The sequence below is a fragment of the Sorex fumeus genome, unplaced genomic scaffold, assembly GCF_029834395.1.
Source record: "Sorex fumeus unplaced genomic scaffold, SorFum_2.1 ptg000006l, whole genome shotgun sequence".
NCBI lineage: Eukaryota > Metazoa > Chordata > Mammalia > Eulipotyphla > Soricidae > Sorex > Sorex fumeus.
The window spans coordinates 48,021,796-48,035,042 of record NW_026606063.1 but is presented as its reverse complement, the minus strand read 5'-3'; the positions used below and the strand labels follow the sequence as shown (position 1 = coordinate 48,035,042).

Sequence of the window (13,247 nt, the reverse complement as noted above, 5' to 3'; positions counted from 1 at the left end):
AAAATTGTTGGTTGTCAGCACTCTAATGAGGGAGACATCTGGCATAGAGAAACATCCGTGAGATACTGTTGTTCCCATGGTTGCAGAAAACAGCCCTGTGCACACATGCATGTCTCTTGTATACCCTGGGAAAAGAATCTGTTTTCTAGGGCCAGAGCAATAGTACAGCTAACTAGGAAGGGCGTTTGTTTGCCTTGCACACACTTGACCCAGGTTTGATCCCCAGCACGTTTGATCCCCCAAGCCTGCCAGTAGTGATTCCTAAGCACGGAGCAAGGAGTAAGCCCCTGAGCACCTCCAGTTGTGCCCCACTACCCAGACACAAAAATATTGATGTCTCCTGATAAGGTTGAGAGACATTGGGTGAGGTGGCAGAGTGGTGGTACTCACATTGAATACCTGACCTGCTCTTGAAAGTCAGCATTTGTGTGGGACTTGATACAAAGGGTGGTATAGTTAGTTGTTGAACCCTGTGCACGTTGAAAGGGTGCTGGAGATGGTTCTGCTACATGTTAGAAGGGGCTAATCCAAGATACTTTAAGAGGTACATAGCAAAGGATATGTTCCAGTGTTATTTAAACTCAAGCATGATCAGAGAAAAATACAGAATGTAAAAGTAAGTTAAGGACTGAGCACCACAGGAAGGGACACACACACACACACACACACACACACACACACACACACGATGGGGCCACATACACACACACAAACACACAATAGTCTTCTGACTGCAGGACACATTGGAGAAACACTTTATTAAAAATAAGGAAGCCGAGTGAATACATATGTTAGCCTTGAACCACATCCCCAGCAATGCTGGAGGCTACTCCCAGCTCTGTGGTCAGTGAACCATGCAGGACTGAATCTACAGCAAGTGCTTCTGCCTGTTGAGCCATCTCCTTAGCCTTTAGTGAGATTTTTTTACTTTATAAGTATTTGTTTTCCCTTGCTAAGTGTTTTTCTTAGAAATAAATATCAATTTTGTATTTCAGTTTATTTCCATTTTGAGGGGAGGGGGACTACACTTGACTATGTTCAGGGATTACTCCTGACTGGGTTCGGGGAACCATATGGGATGCTGGTAATTGAACCTAGGTTGATCAGGTGTAAGACAAGCTCTCTACCTACTGGCCTATCACCCCAGCCCCTTATTTTAAAATTTTTAACTTTATTTTTATAACAGTAAACTATAGATGTGTCCTATTACTCCAGATACTTTACTTTTTCAGTGTCAGGAATCAAACCTAGGGCTGTAAACATTTGAGACATGTGATTTACCTCTTTGTCCTCAGCCCCCATTAGTCCATAATTTTCAATATTAAAATTTACTGTTTTTGTTGTTTCATATTAAGCAGTATTCCATGACAATTTATTTTTTTATCTCAAAAAGCCAGTCACTACCTGGAGCATGGTGTCATTGTGTCATTGTTGCTATGGCTTTTATGTCCACAGATGAGCTGGCAGTGCCTTCAACTTTTTGTAGCTGCAAAGACAATTTTGTACTGAATTACCCACATTTTTCACCTATCTCTCTTAGGACCAATGAAATACTAACTACACTAACCATATTTTTAGGACTAACAAAAATTTAAAGTAAATTTTGTGTCCCTGGAGTAAAAAGGGAATTTTCCCTTGCTCCTATTATCCTTCGTCATGTATCTGCTTTCACAAGACTCTGAGCCCCTCAGAGGGCGGGGACCATACCTGGTCATCTCTGTTGTTCAAAGTCCTGACTAGACTACCCATGCTAGTCCTCTTCCATTATCCACATTGTGGCTAACAGAGCTTTTAGTCATAGTTACTGTGTAATGACTTTACATGGAATTTTTCATTTAATACCCCTAACAACCATATGATATATTACTATTACCCTTATAGAAGGAGGGAGGGGGGAACTGAGGTTTAAAGAGGTTAAGCAGTCTAAGATCAAGAGTTAGTTATCTTTTTTCTAATCAAACTGGAAAAACATTATTTGGAGTGCATATTCAATATTCATTATATTAAAAATGAAAATGAACCAGTCACAGAAACTAGGCAGTGTACCATTATATATTATTCTTGGTCTTAATTTATAGTCTGATCAAAATAAATATAAGTAAACTTATATAAATTCATGAAGGCACTCCATAACTAATAATAAGTATTTAATCTAAAGTCAGGTTCTTTTTTTCACAATACTTAAATTCTGATTCAGGCTCCCAGACTTCAGTTTTTAAAAAATAAATATGTGGGGGCTGGAGAGATAGCACAGTAGGTAGGGCATTTCCCTTGCACGTGGCCGACCTGGATTCAATTCCCAGCATCCCATATGGTCCCCTGAGCACCGCCAAGAGTAATTCCTCAGTGCATGAGCCAGGAGTAACCCCTGTGCATCGCCAGGTGTGACCAAAAAAGCAAAAAAATAATAATAAAATAAATATGTGCCCAAATGACCTTTAAAAATTAAAAGGATTGGGATGTGGATGTTAGTTCAGAGGTCTGGAGTCACATACTTCACATACTCAAGGTTCGAGGTTTGATCCCCAGCACTACATGGGCCATGCCACCCTCAACACCCTGGTGTCCCTCATCACCACTGGACTCAGCCAGTACTGCAGTTGCTTGGCATGGAGCCCAATCTGTCATGCATGCTTGGGCCAGCCAAGTATCAGCGAGAGTGGCCCTTGACCCTGAGCACAGCTGAAGTTTGCACTTTTGCCAAGTGCCAATTTGCAGATTGGAAGACAGTCAAGTGTTACTTAAAATATAGATCTTATTCATACCTTTAAAGATTCTTAGCACTAAAAGTTATTCCTTTGGGGGCCAGAGAGATACTGCAGGTAGGATTCTTGCTTTGAGCTTGATGCTCAGATGTAATAGGACTTGGGGGAGATTCAGCTTTCTTTCATGTTTTTATGGTAGATTGTTTTTATGTGTTACAGCATTTTCATTTTCACTCTTTCTAGAATTTATTTTCTACTTAAATTTGTTTCTTATTTTGCTTTTATGTAAGACTATCTAAATAGATACTTTATTTCAGTGGGAGAGTGGGATGTGGTTAGGTGCCAGGGGTCACTCCCCACTTCTGCAGGTGCCAGGGATGGAACTGGTTCATCCATATGCAAGGCAAGAACCTTAACACCATGACTATCTCTCTGATCCTAAAGATATATTTTTTTCAAAAACATACTAAGCCTAAGGTGAAAGATTAATTAAGAAAGGTTAATTTGTAGGCAGTATTTTTAAAGTAAGTCAGATTTTAGAATTTAATATCACAGTCTTGTACACTTTTTAATTTACATGAAAAATACTGGTTTGAAAAAAATGAAAATTACAAATAACTATAGTTGGTTGAATGAAATCTTGAATAAAATTAAATCTTAATTTTACATACTTTGGTGTGGAAAAAGTGGATTATCAGAGCTACTGTTATAATCATGCAGTATATCTATGTTAAGTTTGCTATATGGAATGCTGTGTATCATGCTGCCTTTTCTAAGGTTCTGTGATTTGTGTGATAGAAAGTAGTGACATATTTATTTACATTTTTTCTGTTGTCATTATTCTTAATGATTTAATAACTTGCAAATGATATTTCAGGTATAATAATTAATTAAAAGATAAAACTGACATAGTATTCCTCGTCACCCCTGGACCCAGCCTGTACTTCATTGCCTGGCAGAAAAGACAACACATTCCCAGTGACAAAAAGAGTCTTTGCAAGGAACAAAGGAGGAAAAAAAACAGCAGAAATTACATTTAAACAATAATTTAAAATGTTAATATGATGCTTTATTGGTTATAGACTAATAAGCATTAGGTACTATGCTTTCAGATAACAGTATAACAACCAGGCCATGTTTCCATATGGGTAGATTTGTATGCTGACCTGAAGTATTTTATCCCTTGTTACTATAAAATCTTCTTCAATAGAATATCTTGAATTTTTCAACATAAAGATGATTTTTAAAAGTTAATGGGGTATTTACTCTAAAATGACAAATATATAGTTGTTATTACAAATTAAAGATAATTTTGAAAAAGGAATCGTTAACCAGGTGAAAACAAGATGAAATGATTTATGGCCATCTTATAAAAAAAATGACAGTCTTCATGTTAAGCTACAATGTAAAGTGCTTTATTCTGAGATTATGTATTGTGGCAGAAGCTGAAACTGCCTTTTTCCAACAGTGCCAGAATACAACCTCTTTTTCTTTTTGCACTAACAAGACTGCTTTACCACCACAGCCCACTCTAAGTAATTAAATCAATCCTTTGTACTTACCGTATTCTCCTCTAGTGACGGTACTAGATCTGATTATATGCTTCATGCATATTCAAAGTACCGCACTGACAGCTCTTTAATGAGCTCTTACTTAATCAGTATGAACAATGTTCATCTTGTTCTTTTTTTCCTCATGCATTAGAGCTAGGAACAGTTGGGAAAAATGAAACATCCAGCATTGATTTGAAAAATATATTGTACTTTGAAAAGTGTCTAAGCTGAGGAAGTTGCATTCTGCCCTTTAAAAGTCTGATGGACAAATTGGATTACTAGTATTGGATTAAATAACAAATGGTTAGAGGAGAAATGAGAAAAGCTCACTGTGATCACAGGCTTTAATATTTTTTGTTACTTATAAAGCTAAAGGGGTCTTTAACCAGTTATTAAAGTCAGGATTAATTTGTAATGGTTCAACTTACTGGCTTTTAAGAGCTTTTTAGATCCAAAAAATTTAATTCCCTAAAAACAATAGTATAATGATGTTAGCAGAAATTTTAATTTTTTAATTACTAGGCAAAGTATAGATTTCCATCATCGTGTACCATCTCAGATAAAGTTAGTGATACAGAATTGATTTAACCTCAGATATTTTTTCAGTTAATTTATATAATCTATGGTGCAGTATATAATATTTCTTTAAATATTATTGGGCTCATTTCCTTTTGAAACACAAGCTGAGTTATTAGACACTTTCTAATAAATAAAATATCTTTTATTTCTACCTAAATATATAAGCATAAGTTAAACAGAAAATAACACAATACCACATCAGTATTGCTACTGTCTGGGAAGCAGTCTTCCATTGGAGAAATGATGCTAATTTAAGAGTAGATAGGTTGCGCCTAGTGTTGCCTGAAAACCTCAATTATAGGCTAAATTAAACTTAAAACAAAGTTTTTATATGTCTTTATTTTTAGAATCCACACAAGAATAAAGTCTTTAGTCAGAAAATAAAATATCATAAAATTACACCTATTAATATTGCACACATGTGTCATTTCACTGATCAAAAAGGGCTTCACCAGGGTACAGTTGGCCTTATTCCAAATTGCAAGCTTTTTCTCAGCTTTTTCTTTTTACTCTTTCTTCTTTTGTTGTTACCCAGGGATTTGTGCCTATCGCAGCCTATATCACATGACCAGTGTCAAGACATCACATGGTCTAAAATGAATACAAAACCAGCAATCCTAAAAGAGATTAAAAATACTATGAAACAATAAAGACTGTTGTTCATACTCTAAAAGAATCTCCTAAGTCTGTTTCATACCATTAAGTTTTAACAGCATTTAACGATGGCACATTTTCTGACTATTTTCCCTCGTGATTAACAGCAGATAGCTATTTAATTGTTTATCTGTTATATAGTGGTTCATTGCCATATATGTTTAATCTTTTGCACACAGATCATTTGATTTTATTGTTCTGATTCTGTAACTTCAAACTTTTGTAATCTGGAAATAGTTAATTTTGTGATACATTTATAATTGTCCAAGTAATAAACATTGAGTTGCAGCTTTGAGCAGCATAACAAAAGCAAGTCATGGAATTATATATAGCATGATTTCATTTAGGTTAAAGAATAAACTGTACATGTCTTTAGATAAGGTGCTTATATGTGATAAACATACATTCTACTTCTTTGAGATCTAAAGGAGCTATGCTAAACCGTGATAGGACTTATTTTTGGAAAAAAAGGTGAAGTGAGGAATTGGAGAGAGGGAACATGGTTAAAGACAGTTTGACTTTTTACTCAGATATACCTGGGTCTTGTTTTGTTTGAATTTTTTAATGGTTTGGTAGAGTGTCTGAAAGTTAAAAGAAAATATCCTGCATGAAAACGTTAAAACAGAGGGAATTACTGGGATATTTAGTCTTTGCAATTGTGTCTGGTTTTTTATTAGATATTGAACTTAATCCTATATAGAAGTTTGTAAACTATTAATTTTCTATGAAAAACAATAAACTAGGACCAAAAAGATAGTATAGTGGGTAAGGTGGGCTGGAGCGATAGCACAGTGGTAAGGCGTTTGCCTTGCGCGCAGCTGGCCTGGCCGAGCCGGGTTTGATTCCTCCGCACCTCTCAGAGAGCCCGACAAGCTACCGAGAGTATCTCGCCCGCACGGCAAAGCCTGGCAAGCTCCCGGTGATGTATTCGATATGCCAAGCACAGTAACAACTAGTCTCACAATGGAGACGTTACTGGGCCCGCTCGAGCAAATTGATGAACGACGGGAGGACAGTGACAGTGACAGTGGGTAAGGTGCTTGCCTTGCATGTAGCTGACATGGGTCTGATTCTGGTATCACATATGATCCCCAGAGCAGCCCAATAGTGATCCCTGAGAATGGAGCCAGGAGTAAGCCCTTTACACATCTGGGTATGCCTTCCCCCCAAAATAAAAATAAGAAAAGGGATAAACTAAGGATGGATGAAATTCAGAAAAATAATAGTCAAAAAATTGTGAGGTGCCAGAGCAATAGTACAGGGGATAACCCTGAGCACTGTCAGGTGTGGCCAGAAAAAAATTGTGAATTGGACAAGGTACAATTAGGAGAAGACAGAAGAGGATGAAGGGGGGTGAACTATTTTGAGTATAATTATAACCTACTTCTACATGACAATACTAGATATACTAAATATGTACCATAGATAATAATCTTATATACTAGCCTTTGTGGGGACAGGGATATAGATGAAGAAATAATGAGTAATGAATGGTATAGTGAATGTTAAATTGTACACCAAGTAAACTTTTAATCTAATTTTAATAACATAGTGAGTTTTAAATGTGTCCCAAATAGAGTTGTAATCTTAAAGGTAATGTTTGCTGATTTATTAGACAATATTACCTTCATTTTAATGTGTTTTCCCCCAGAGATAGATCTATGTGTTTTTTTATAACCTGCTCATTTACAGTATGTTTAATTTGTTAAGTCTTTACCTTATTAAGGATGATGAGATCCGGAGCGGTATATTTGCTTTCATCTTTACTTTTGAAAAGGAAAAAAAGGAGGGAAAATGCAAGTCATTACAAGTAGAAGCTTTCACAAAATCTCTGAACTTAGCTCTTAACTTTCTCCTAGTCTTATAATTCTTATAATGATTTTTAATGTTTTTTTTAATTCTTTATCATGACTGTATGTCTGTCAGCACCATGAGTTCCGCACTGAAACATAATATACAAGACAGCCTCTGGGAAGGATTGAAAAGGTTGAAACAGGGTTTTTGGGTTTTTTGAGTTTTTTTTTACTGTATTTAGTGTTAGTAGATCTGTTCTACTAACAGATCTTTTTCAGGGAGTCTGAAATATATGTGTTGAATAATACCAGCTTTAGAAAAAAAACTTAGTATGTATTAATTAATTGAATAACTAAAATGTTTTATATTGTAAAGAGTACACTTTTGCTATAATATTGACATAAAATATCATATTAAGAAAATAATTTCCTAATAGGAAGGAACCCAGAAGAAGAAGAAGCTCTGATGCAGGAATGGTTTATGTTAGTTAATAAGAAAAATGCCTTAATAAGAAGAATGAACCAGCTCTCTCTCCTGTAAGTATCCATCATTATACTTGTTTTTCCTACAATATTGATGAATTTTTTTATTCTTCCTGTGTTATTGCCTTTGGAATGTATGTTTATTTGACTTCTTTTTTCCCTCAAACTTTAGTATATTTTATATCAGACTTTAAAAATATATAATTTTTCTTTGAGTAATATAGTTATAGATATTGAAGAGATGTTTTTACATGGCACTGCAGAGTTGCTGTTAAGGCTCTTGCCTTTCATGTTGTCGACCCCAGTTCCATCACTAATACTGCATAGTCCTCCAGCACAGAACTAAGAGTAGCTTCCCAAGCTCAGCTGGAAAGACCCATACTTTCCACATTCACCCCACCAAAATAGTAAAGCACTTGTACACTAAAAGGAGGTTCAGTTTGTATTAAAGATTAGAGAGGAAGAAAAATAAAATTGAAATCTACTTCTAACTTAAAGAGAAGTTGTTGTTTTTTGTTGTTGTCATTTTTTTGTTGTTGGGTGGGTTGGGTGTTGGATCCACATCTGGCAGTTCTCAGGACATACTCTTGGCTCTGTGCTCAGGGATCACTCCGGGAAGGCCTCAGATTCCAATGATCAAACCCAGGTCAGCTGCATGCAAGGCAAGCACCCTGCATGCTATACTATCACTCTGGGCCCAAACAGAAATAACTAAATAAGGACATAGTATATTTTGTATTTCACAGATAATGTTATCTTAAATTTGGAGTAGAGTGAAAAGATTAATGACTAACACAGAAGTAATCTTATTGTGATTGTAAAAATTACAATAAATTGGGGCTGGAGCAATAGCACAGCAGGTAGGGCATTTACCTTGCTCGTGGCCAACCCAGATTCGATTCCCATCATCCCATATGGTCCCCTGAGCTACCACCAGGAGTAATTCCTGAGTGCAGAGCCAGGAGTAACTCCTGTGCATCGCCAGGTGGACCCAAAAAGCAAAAAAAAAAAAATTACAATAAATTTTAGATTGCATATATAAGCAATATAAGCAATCTTAGTTTTTAGCATTTAGTTGTTCACTATAGTTCATGCTTCTTTATGATCACTATCCTCATAGTATGCCACCTAGTATGAGAACGAACAGCTTACATGTTTAATTTTAGCCAAAAAAAAACCCCAAAATTTATTTCTATGATGCCTAAACTTGGTGAAAGAATTACAAAGCACAAAAACTTAACTAATCCTAGATTTTTAATTGTCGCTTATGTTAAATTTGTATTGGTAATATTTTCCTGTTTCTTGTAGTTTTGTTACATGCAACCCTAAATTAAAAAGTGTATATTAGAACTATGAAAAATATTTCTCACATTATCCTTATGCCTGGCACTTAATATAAAAGAAAGAATGAAGAATAAGGCCACTCATCACAGATTAAAGTGACTTCTGTGCGATTCAAAGTTGATGGAGAAAAAAAGAGCATTAGTAAATACTCAACCAGATTGGAAGATTTTACGTTTGTGTATCATTTGTTTGGAGTAGCTTAAAGTTAAAGAGAAAAGTCAGTTATGAGTCCTAAAATCAATGTAACCTAAAGGTTCTTTAAGTGTTTAATGATTTAGTAATTAGCATATTGATGAACTTTTGCCACTTGCCTAGGGAAAAAGAACATGATTTAGAACGAAGGTATGAGCTGCTGAATCGAGAATTGCGTGCAATGCTGGCCATTGAAGGTAAGAAATTCTGTAGTAAAGTGGGGTACCTTTTTGTCAAAGATTTAGCATATGATGCTTTCATCATCTCAGTAGGTGTGGTCTGACTAGGAACCTACAGGAACTAGAAATAAACCTCTGAAAGTTAAAAAGCAATAGTTAAAACCTAGTGCCCCTAATCTAGTCATATTTATTGCTAAACAGAATTGTCTTAACTTTTGTCAGCAAGTTTAATTAACCATAAATTGAAAAATATAGGGAGCTAAGTGATTTGTCTTTTATTTATGTGCATAATGTTGTTACACTGGGATTTGCAAAAGATTTATCATATTTATTTTTAATGTCCAACTCTAAATTTAATCTTAGTATTACATTGCTCTCAACTAAAATATTTCACTGCCCAATGTGACTACAGTTCTTAAGATCCCTGATCCTTCAAGGTAATGGTTGGTATGAGATGAATGAAACACTTTCACACTTTTGTAAGCTGTAAATGAATTATTTAGTAATTCTAACCATAGTCCACTATATCAGTGAACATCAACTAGCTTAATCATGGCATTTACTATATATGATTTTTGAATATTCTTAGGTACTTTATAATTCTGTTCTCCTTCAGTGAAAATATCTTCTAGTTCAAAGATGTCTGCTTAAAGCTAATCCTTTGGACTCTGTAAAATGGATCTTTTGTCTAATCAATGCAAATTGATTTTTATATTCCATATTGACCTCTTAACCCATTGACTGTACATAGTAATTTCCTTCTTTACCTGATAAGGTACCTGATCTATATTAAGTCAATTCTAATTAGTTTAGAAACTAGGACTTTTAAGTTTGTGAGGAAAAGCCAGATGAAACCACGTGATTTTAAAATGTTGTCATTAATATTATCATTAAATAAAAATTATTCTATTTAAGAAATATTACATATTTATAGAGCTTTATCTAATTTTTAGATAATTTTATCGCTCCAGCTGGAGCGATAGCACAGCGGTAGGGTGTTTGTCTTGCGCGCATTCAGCCCTGCTGAGCCGGGTTCGATTCCTCTGCCCCTCTCGGAGAGCCTGGCAAGCTACTGAGAGTGTTCAATATGCCAAACACAGTAACAAGAAGTCTCACAATGGAGACGTTACTGGGCCCGCTCGAGCAAATCGATGAACAATGGGAGGACTCTTGTAAGAACAATCTCTTATAAGATAATTTTAATATATGATAAATATTACTGTAATATTTGTGTAGTCTCATGTAGAAGTCGTATCTTCTTTATTTAAAAGACTTCAGATTCCTTTAAGGGTTATATAACTGTACCAAAGTATACCTTTGATAATGCCTATAAAGTTTATCAAAATTAATAAGTTCTGTGAAACTTGCCATTTAGAATAAAATATATAAGTATACTAAATGGTATTTTTCCTCAGTATGTTTTTTGTGGTCAGAAAACAGTCTTTAAAAGAAATTGGAAAACCAAATAGCTAAAAAGTAGAAATAACAAATACTTATTTATATGGTATACATATATAAGTATGTAACATAAAGTGTATGTGTATATAGTATGTATTATATATAACTAGTATAGTTTATTCTTTACAGATACATAATACATTAATCTTCTAACCCTCTTATGTGTAACTATCATCCATAAAATATAGCTTGATACGCAGTGCAGCTAATGGGGCGGGGGGAGGAGTCAGAAGGTTTTTTAAGGCAGATATTGCTTCTATCCAGAAACCCTTACAGTTACCAAATACCAGTCTTTAAAGGATGACTGTGTCACATGTAAAAGATCACAGTTCCATCAGCAACTGTATTCCTGTGTAGCACGCTTAGGATAAATTAACAGTTTATCTGCCTGCTCTGTTTGCACCAGGAAAGACCAGTAGAGAGCCATACTTTAGATTAAATGGCGGGGGGGGGGAATGTTTTTCTTTTTCTTTTTAGAACAACTTTCACACATTTATTAGTGTTTTCTTTTAGATTTTATTTTGTTAATTTGTAAGTTGTCCCGTATGTGACTTTGTCGTAAATCTCTTGGCCAGTTTTTGATGTTGGTTGATGGGGGGGGGGGGGGGGGGGGGAAGACTTGAGGAAACAAGCAGCTGATGATTACAAATAAAGATGTTTTCTTAAAGAGACACCTGTCCCACTAGTTTGTTTAAGTACACAAGATTAGGGCTGATCATTTTGGTGATCAGTTCTATGAGGATAGAATCACTGGATTCATTCCTGTAATGGACTTGCAAGTGGTTCGCTAGTCTTTTGTAATCTTCAGCCACCAAGAAAAACCCTTAAGTAGGCAACACTGATTGGTTTTATTTTTCTTTCCTGTGTTTTAGAGTTTATTTCTTTTTGCTTGCCCCATCTCTTCTACTTAGTAACCAGAAAATGGTTTCAGTAATAAAGAATCTTTCCAAACAAATCTGCTGCAGAAGCCAATCATCAGGAGAAAAGCGCAGAATATTATAGCCATAGCACATTAACAGCTTGATTTAAGAGAAAAAATTGTTCAATATGTCTATTCTTCTAACAATCCATAATCACTTTGGCCTGTTTTTTACCTTTAGAAAAAGCCCTGGGGTGTTTTTCCTAGCAGGAGTTTCACTCTTCTGAGTTGTATGATCCCTTAAGCTAACAAACATCTTTTAGATAATTTTCCTATAGATTTTTTATTCCAAATTATTTAATGCCTCCCCCCAGGAAAGATAGATTTATATAAGCACACATTAGGGTTGGGCTTTAAGAAAGTGGTATGTTCATTTTCTGCACAAGAAATGGATCCTTCTCTTGGATTTTGTACATCTTGATTTATTCTTGGCTTAGAGTTTGAAGTGGATGCTCTTCTAAAGGGATTTATGCATAGGTTCACTATTTTTGTAGTTATGGTTTATATGATAAGCTTTTTATATTTAAAATCAATATGTAATCCTGTGGAGGAGCTTATCCCCTAAAACCCCATTTGTAAATCTATTTTAGCTTTGTTACACAGCACAGCCACAGTCTTCCATAGATTGATTAGGTACAGCGGTAGAATCCTATCAAATGGCCTGCTCTGATGATGATGCAAACTCTTTCAGGATTGCTAGTTGACTGGAACTAAAGATAAGACTTGACTGCAATCCCCCAATGTGCTCTTTACAAAACTAGTGTTAATTTTCATCAAAGTGCCAGGCTTATTTTTAGTGGCAAGGTTGAAAGTTTACTACAAGAACTTTAAGTCCTTTCCTATTTTAAGTGTTTATAGATATTTCTTTTGCCTCTTTTTCAAGGTAATTATCAACTTCAGCAAATAAACTGAAGAGGGGAGGGGTGAATAATTGGCCCTATATATAAAAAAGAGTTTTTAAATTAACAAAACAGCTCAGAGTAGATGGACGTAAACAGAATCTCCTTATTTCAACATTTTAGCTCAAATGTAGCATCAAAACTTAATCCTATTTGTTTTGAAGAGGATATGGCTTTTATATCAAAAGTATACTGGAATCTTTGACTTAATCAGAACCCACATTATAGTCTATGCAAGCCAAGCTATGTCTGGTATTATAGGTAAGTGTAATCCTTTCTTTAAATGCATAGTAGGTAAAATATAAACCTACTTTCAGGTTTTTAAATATTGACATTTAATCTTGGTGAACATACTGAAAAGAGAACTTTTAAAATTTTAGGCTTAAATATAGAAATGGGAATCTTGATGAGCAATAACTTAAATTTTAATAAATCATTAAGTAGTCTACTCAGTTTCTCAAATTACCATTCAAGTATGAGTATATAAAT

At 35.0% G+C, this 13,247-nt stretch overlaps 1 protein-coding gene across 6 annotated transcripts in view; it reads left to right on the top strand.

The window, feature by feature from the left end:
• EHBP1 (EH domain binding protein 1) overlaps positions 1 to 13,247 on the top strand; it is a 365,545-nt gene that overhangs the window by 348,301 nt on the left and 3,997 nt on the right. For all 6 annotated transcript variants that reach the window (XM_056127059.1, XM_056127052.1, XM_056127043.1 and 3 more), the window contains 2 exons: positions 7,722 to 7,821; positions 9,427 to 9,500. In XM_056127059.1, the coding sequence (XP_055983034.1) occupies positions 7,722 to 7,821; positions 9,427 to 9,500 (174 nt within the window). The remainder of the gene's footprint in view (positions 1 to 7,721; positions 7,822 to 9,426; positions 9,501 to 13,247) is intronic.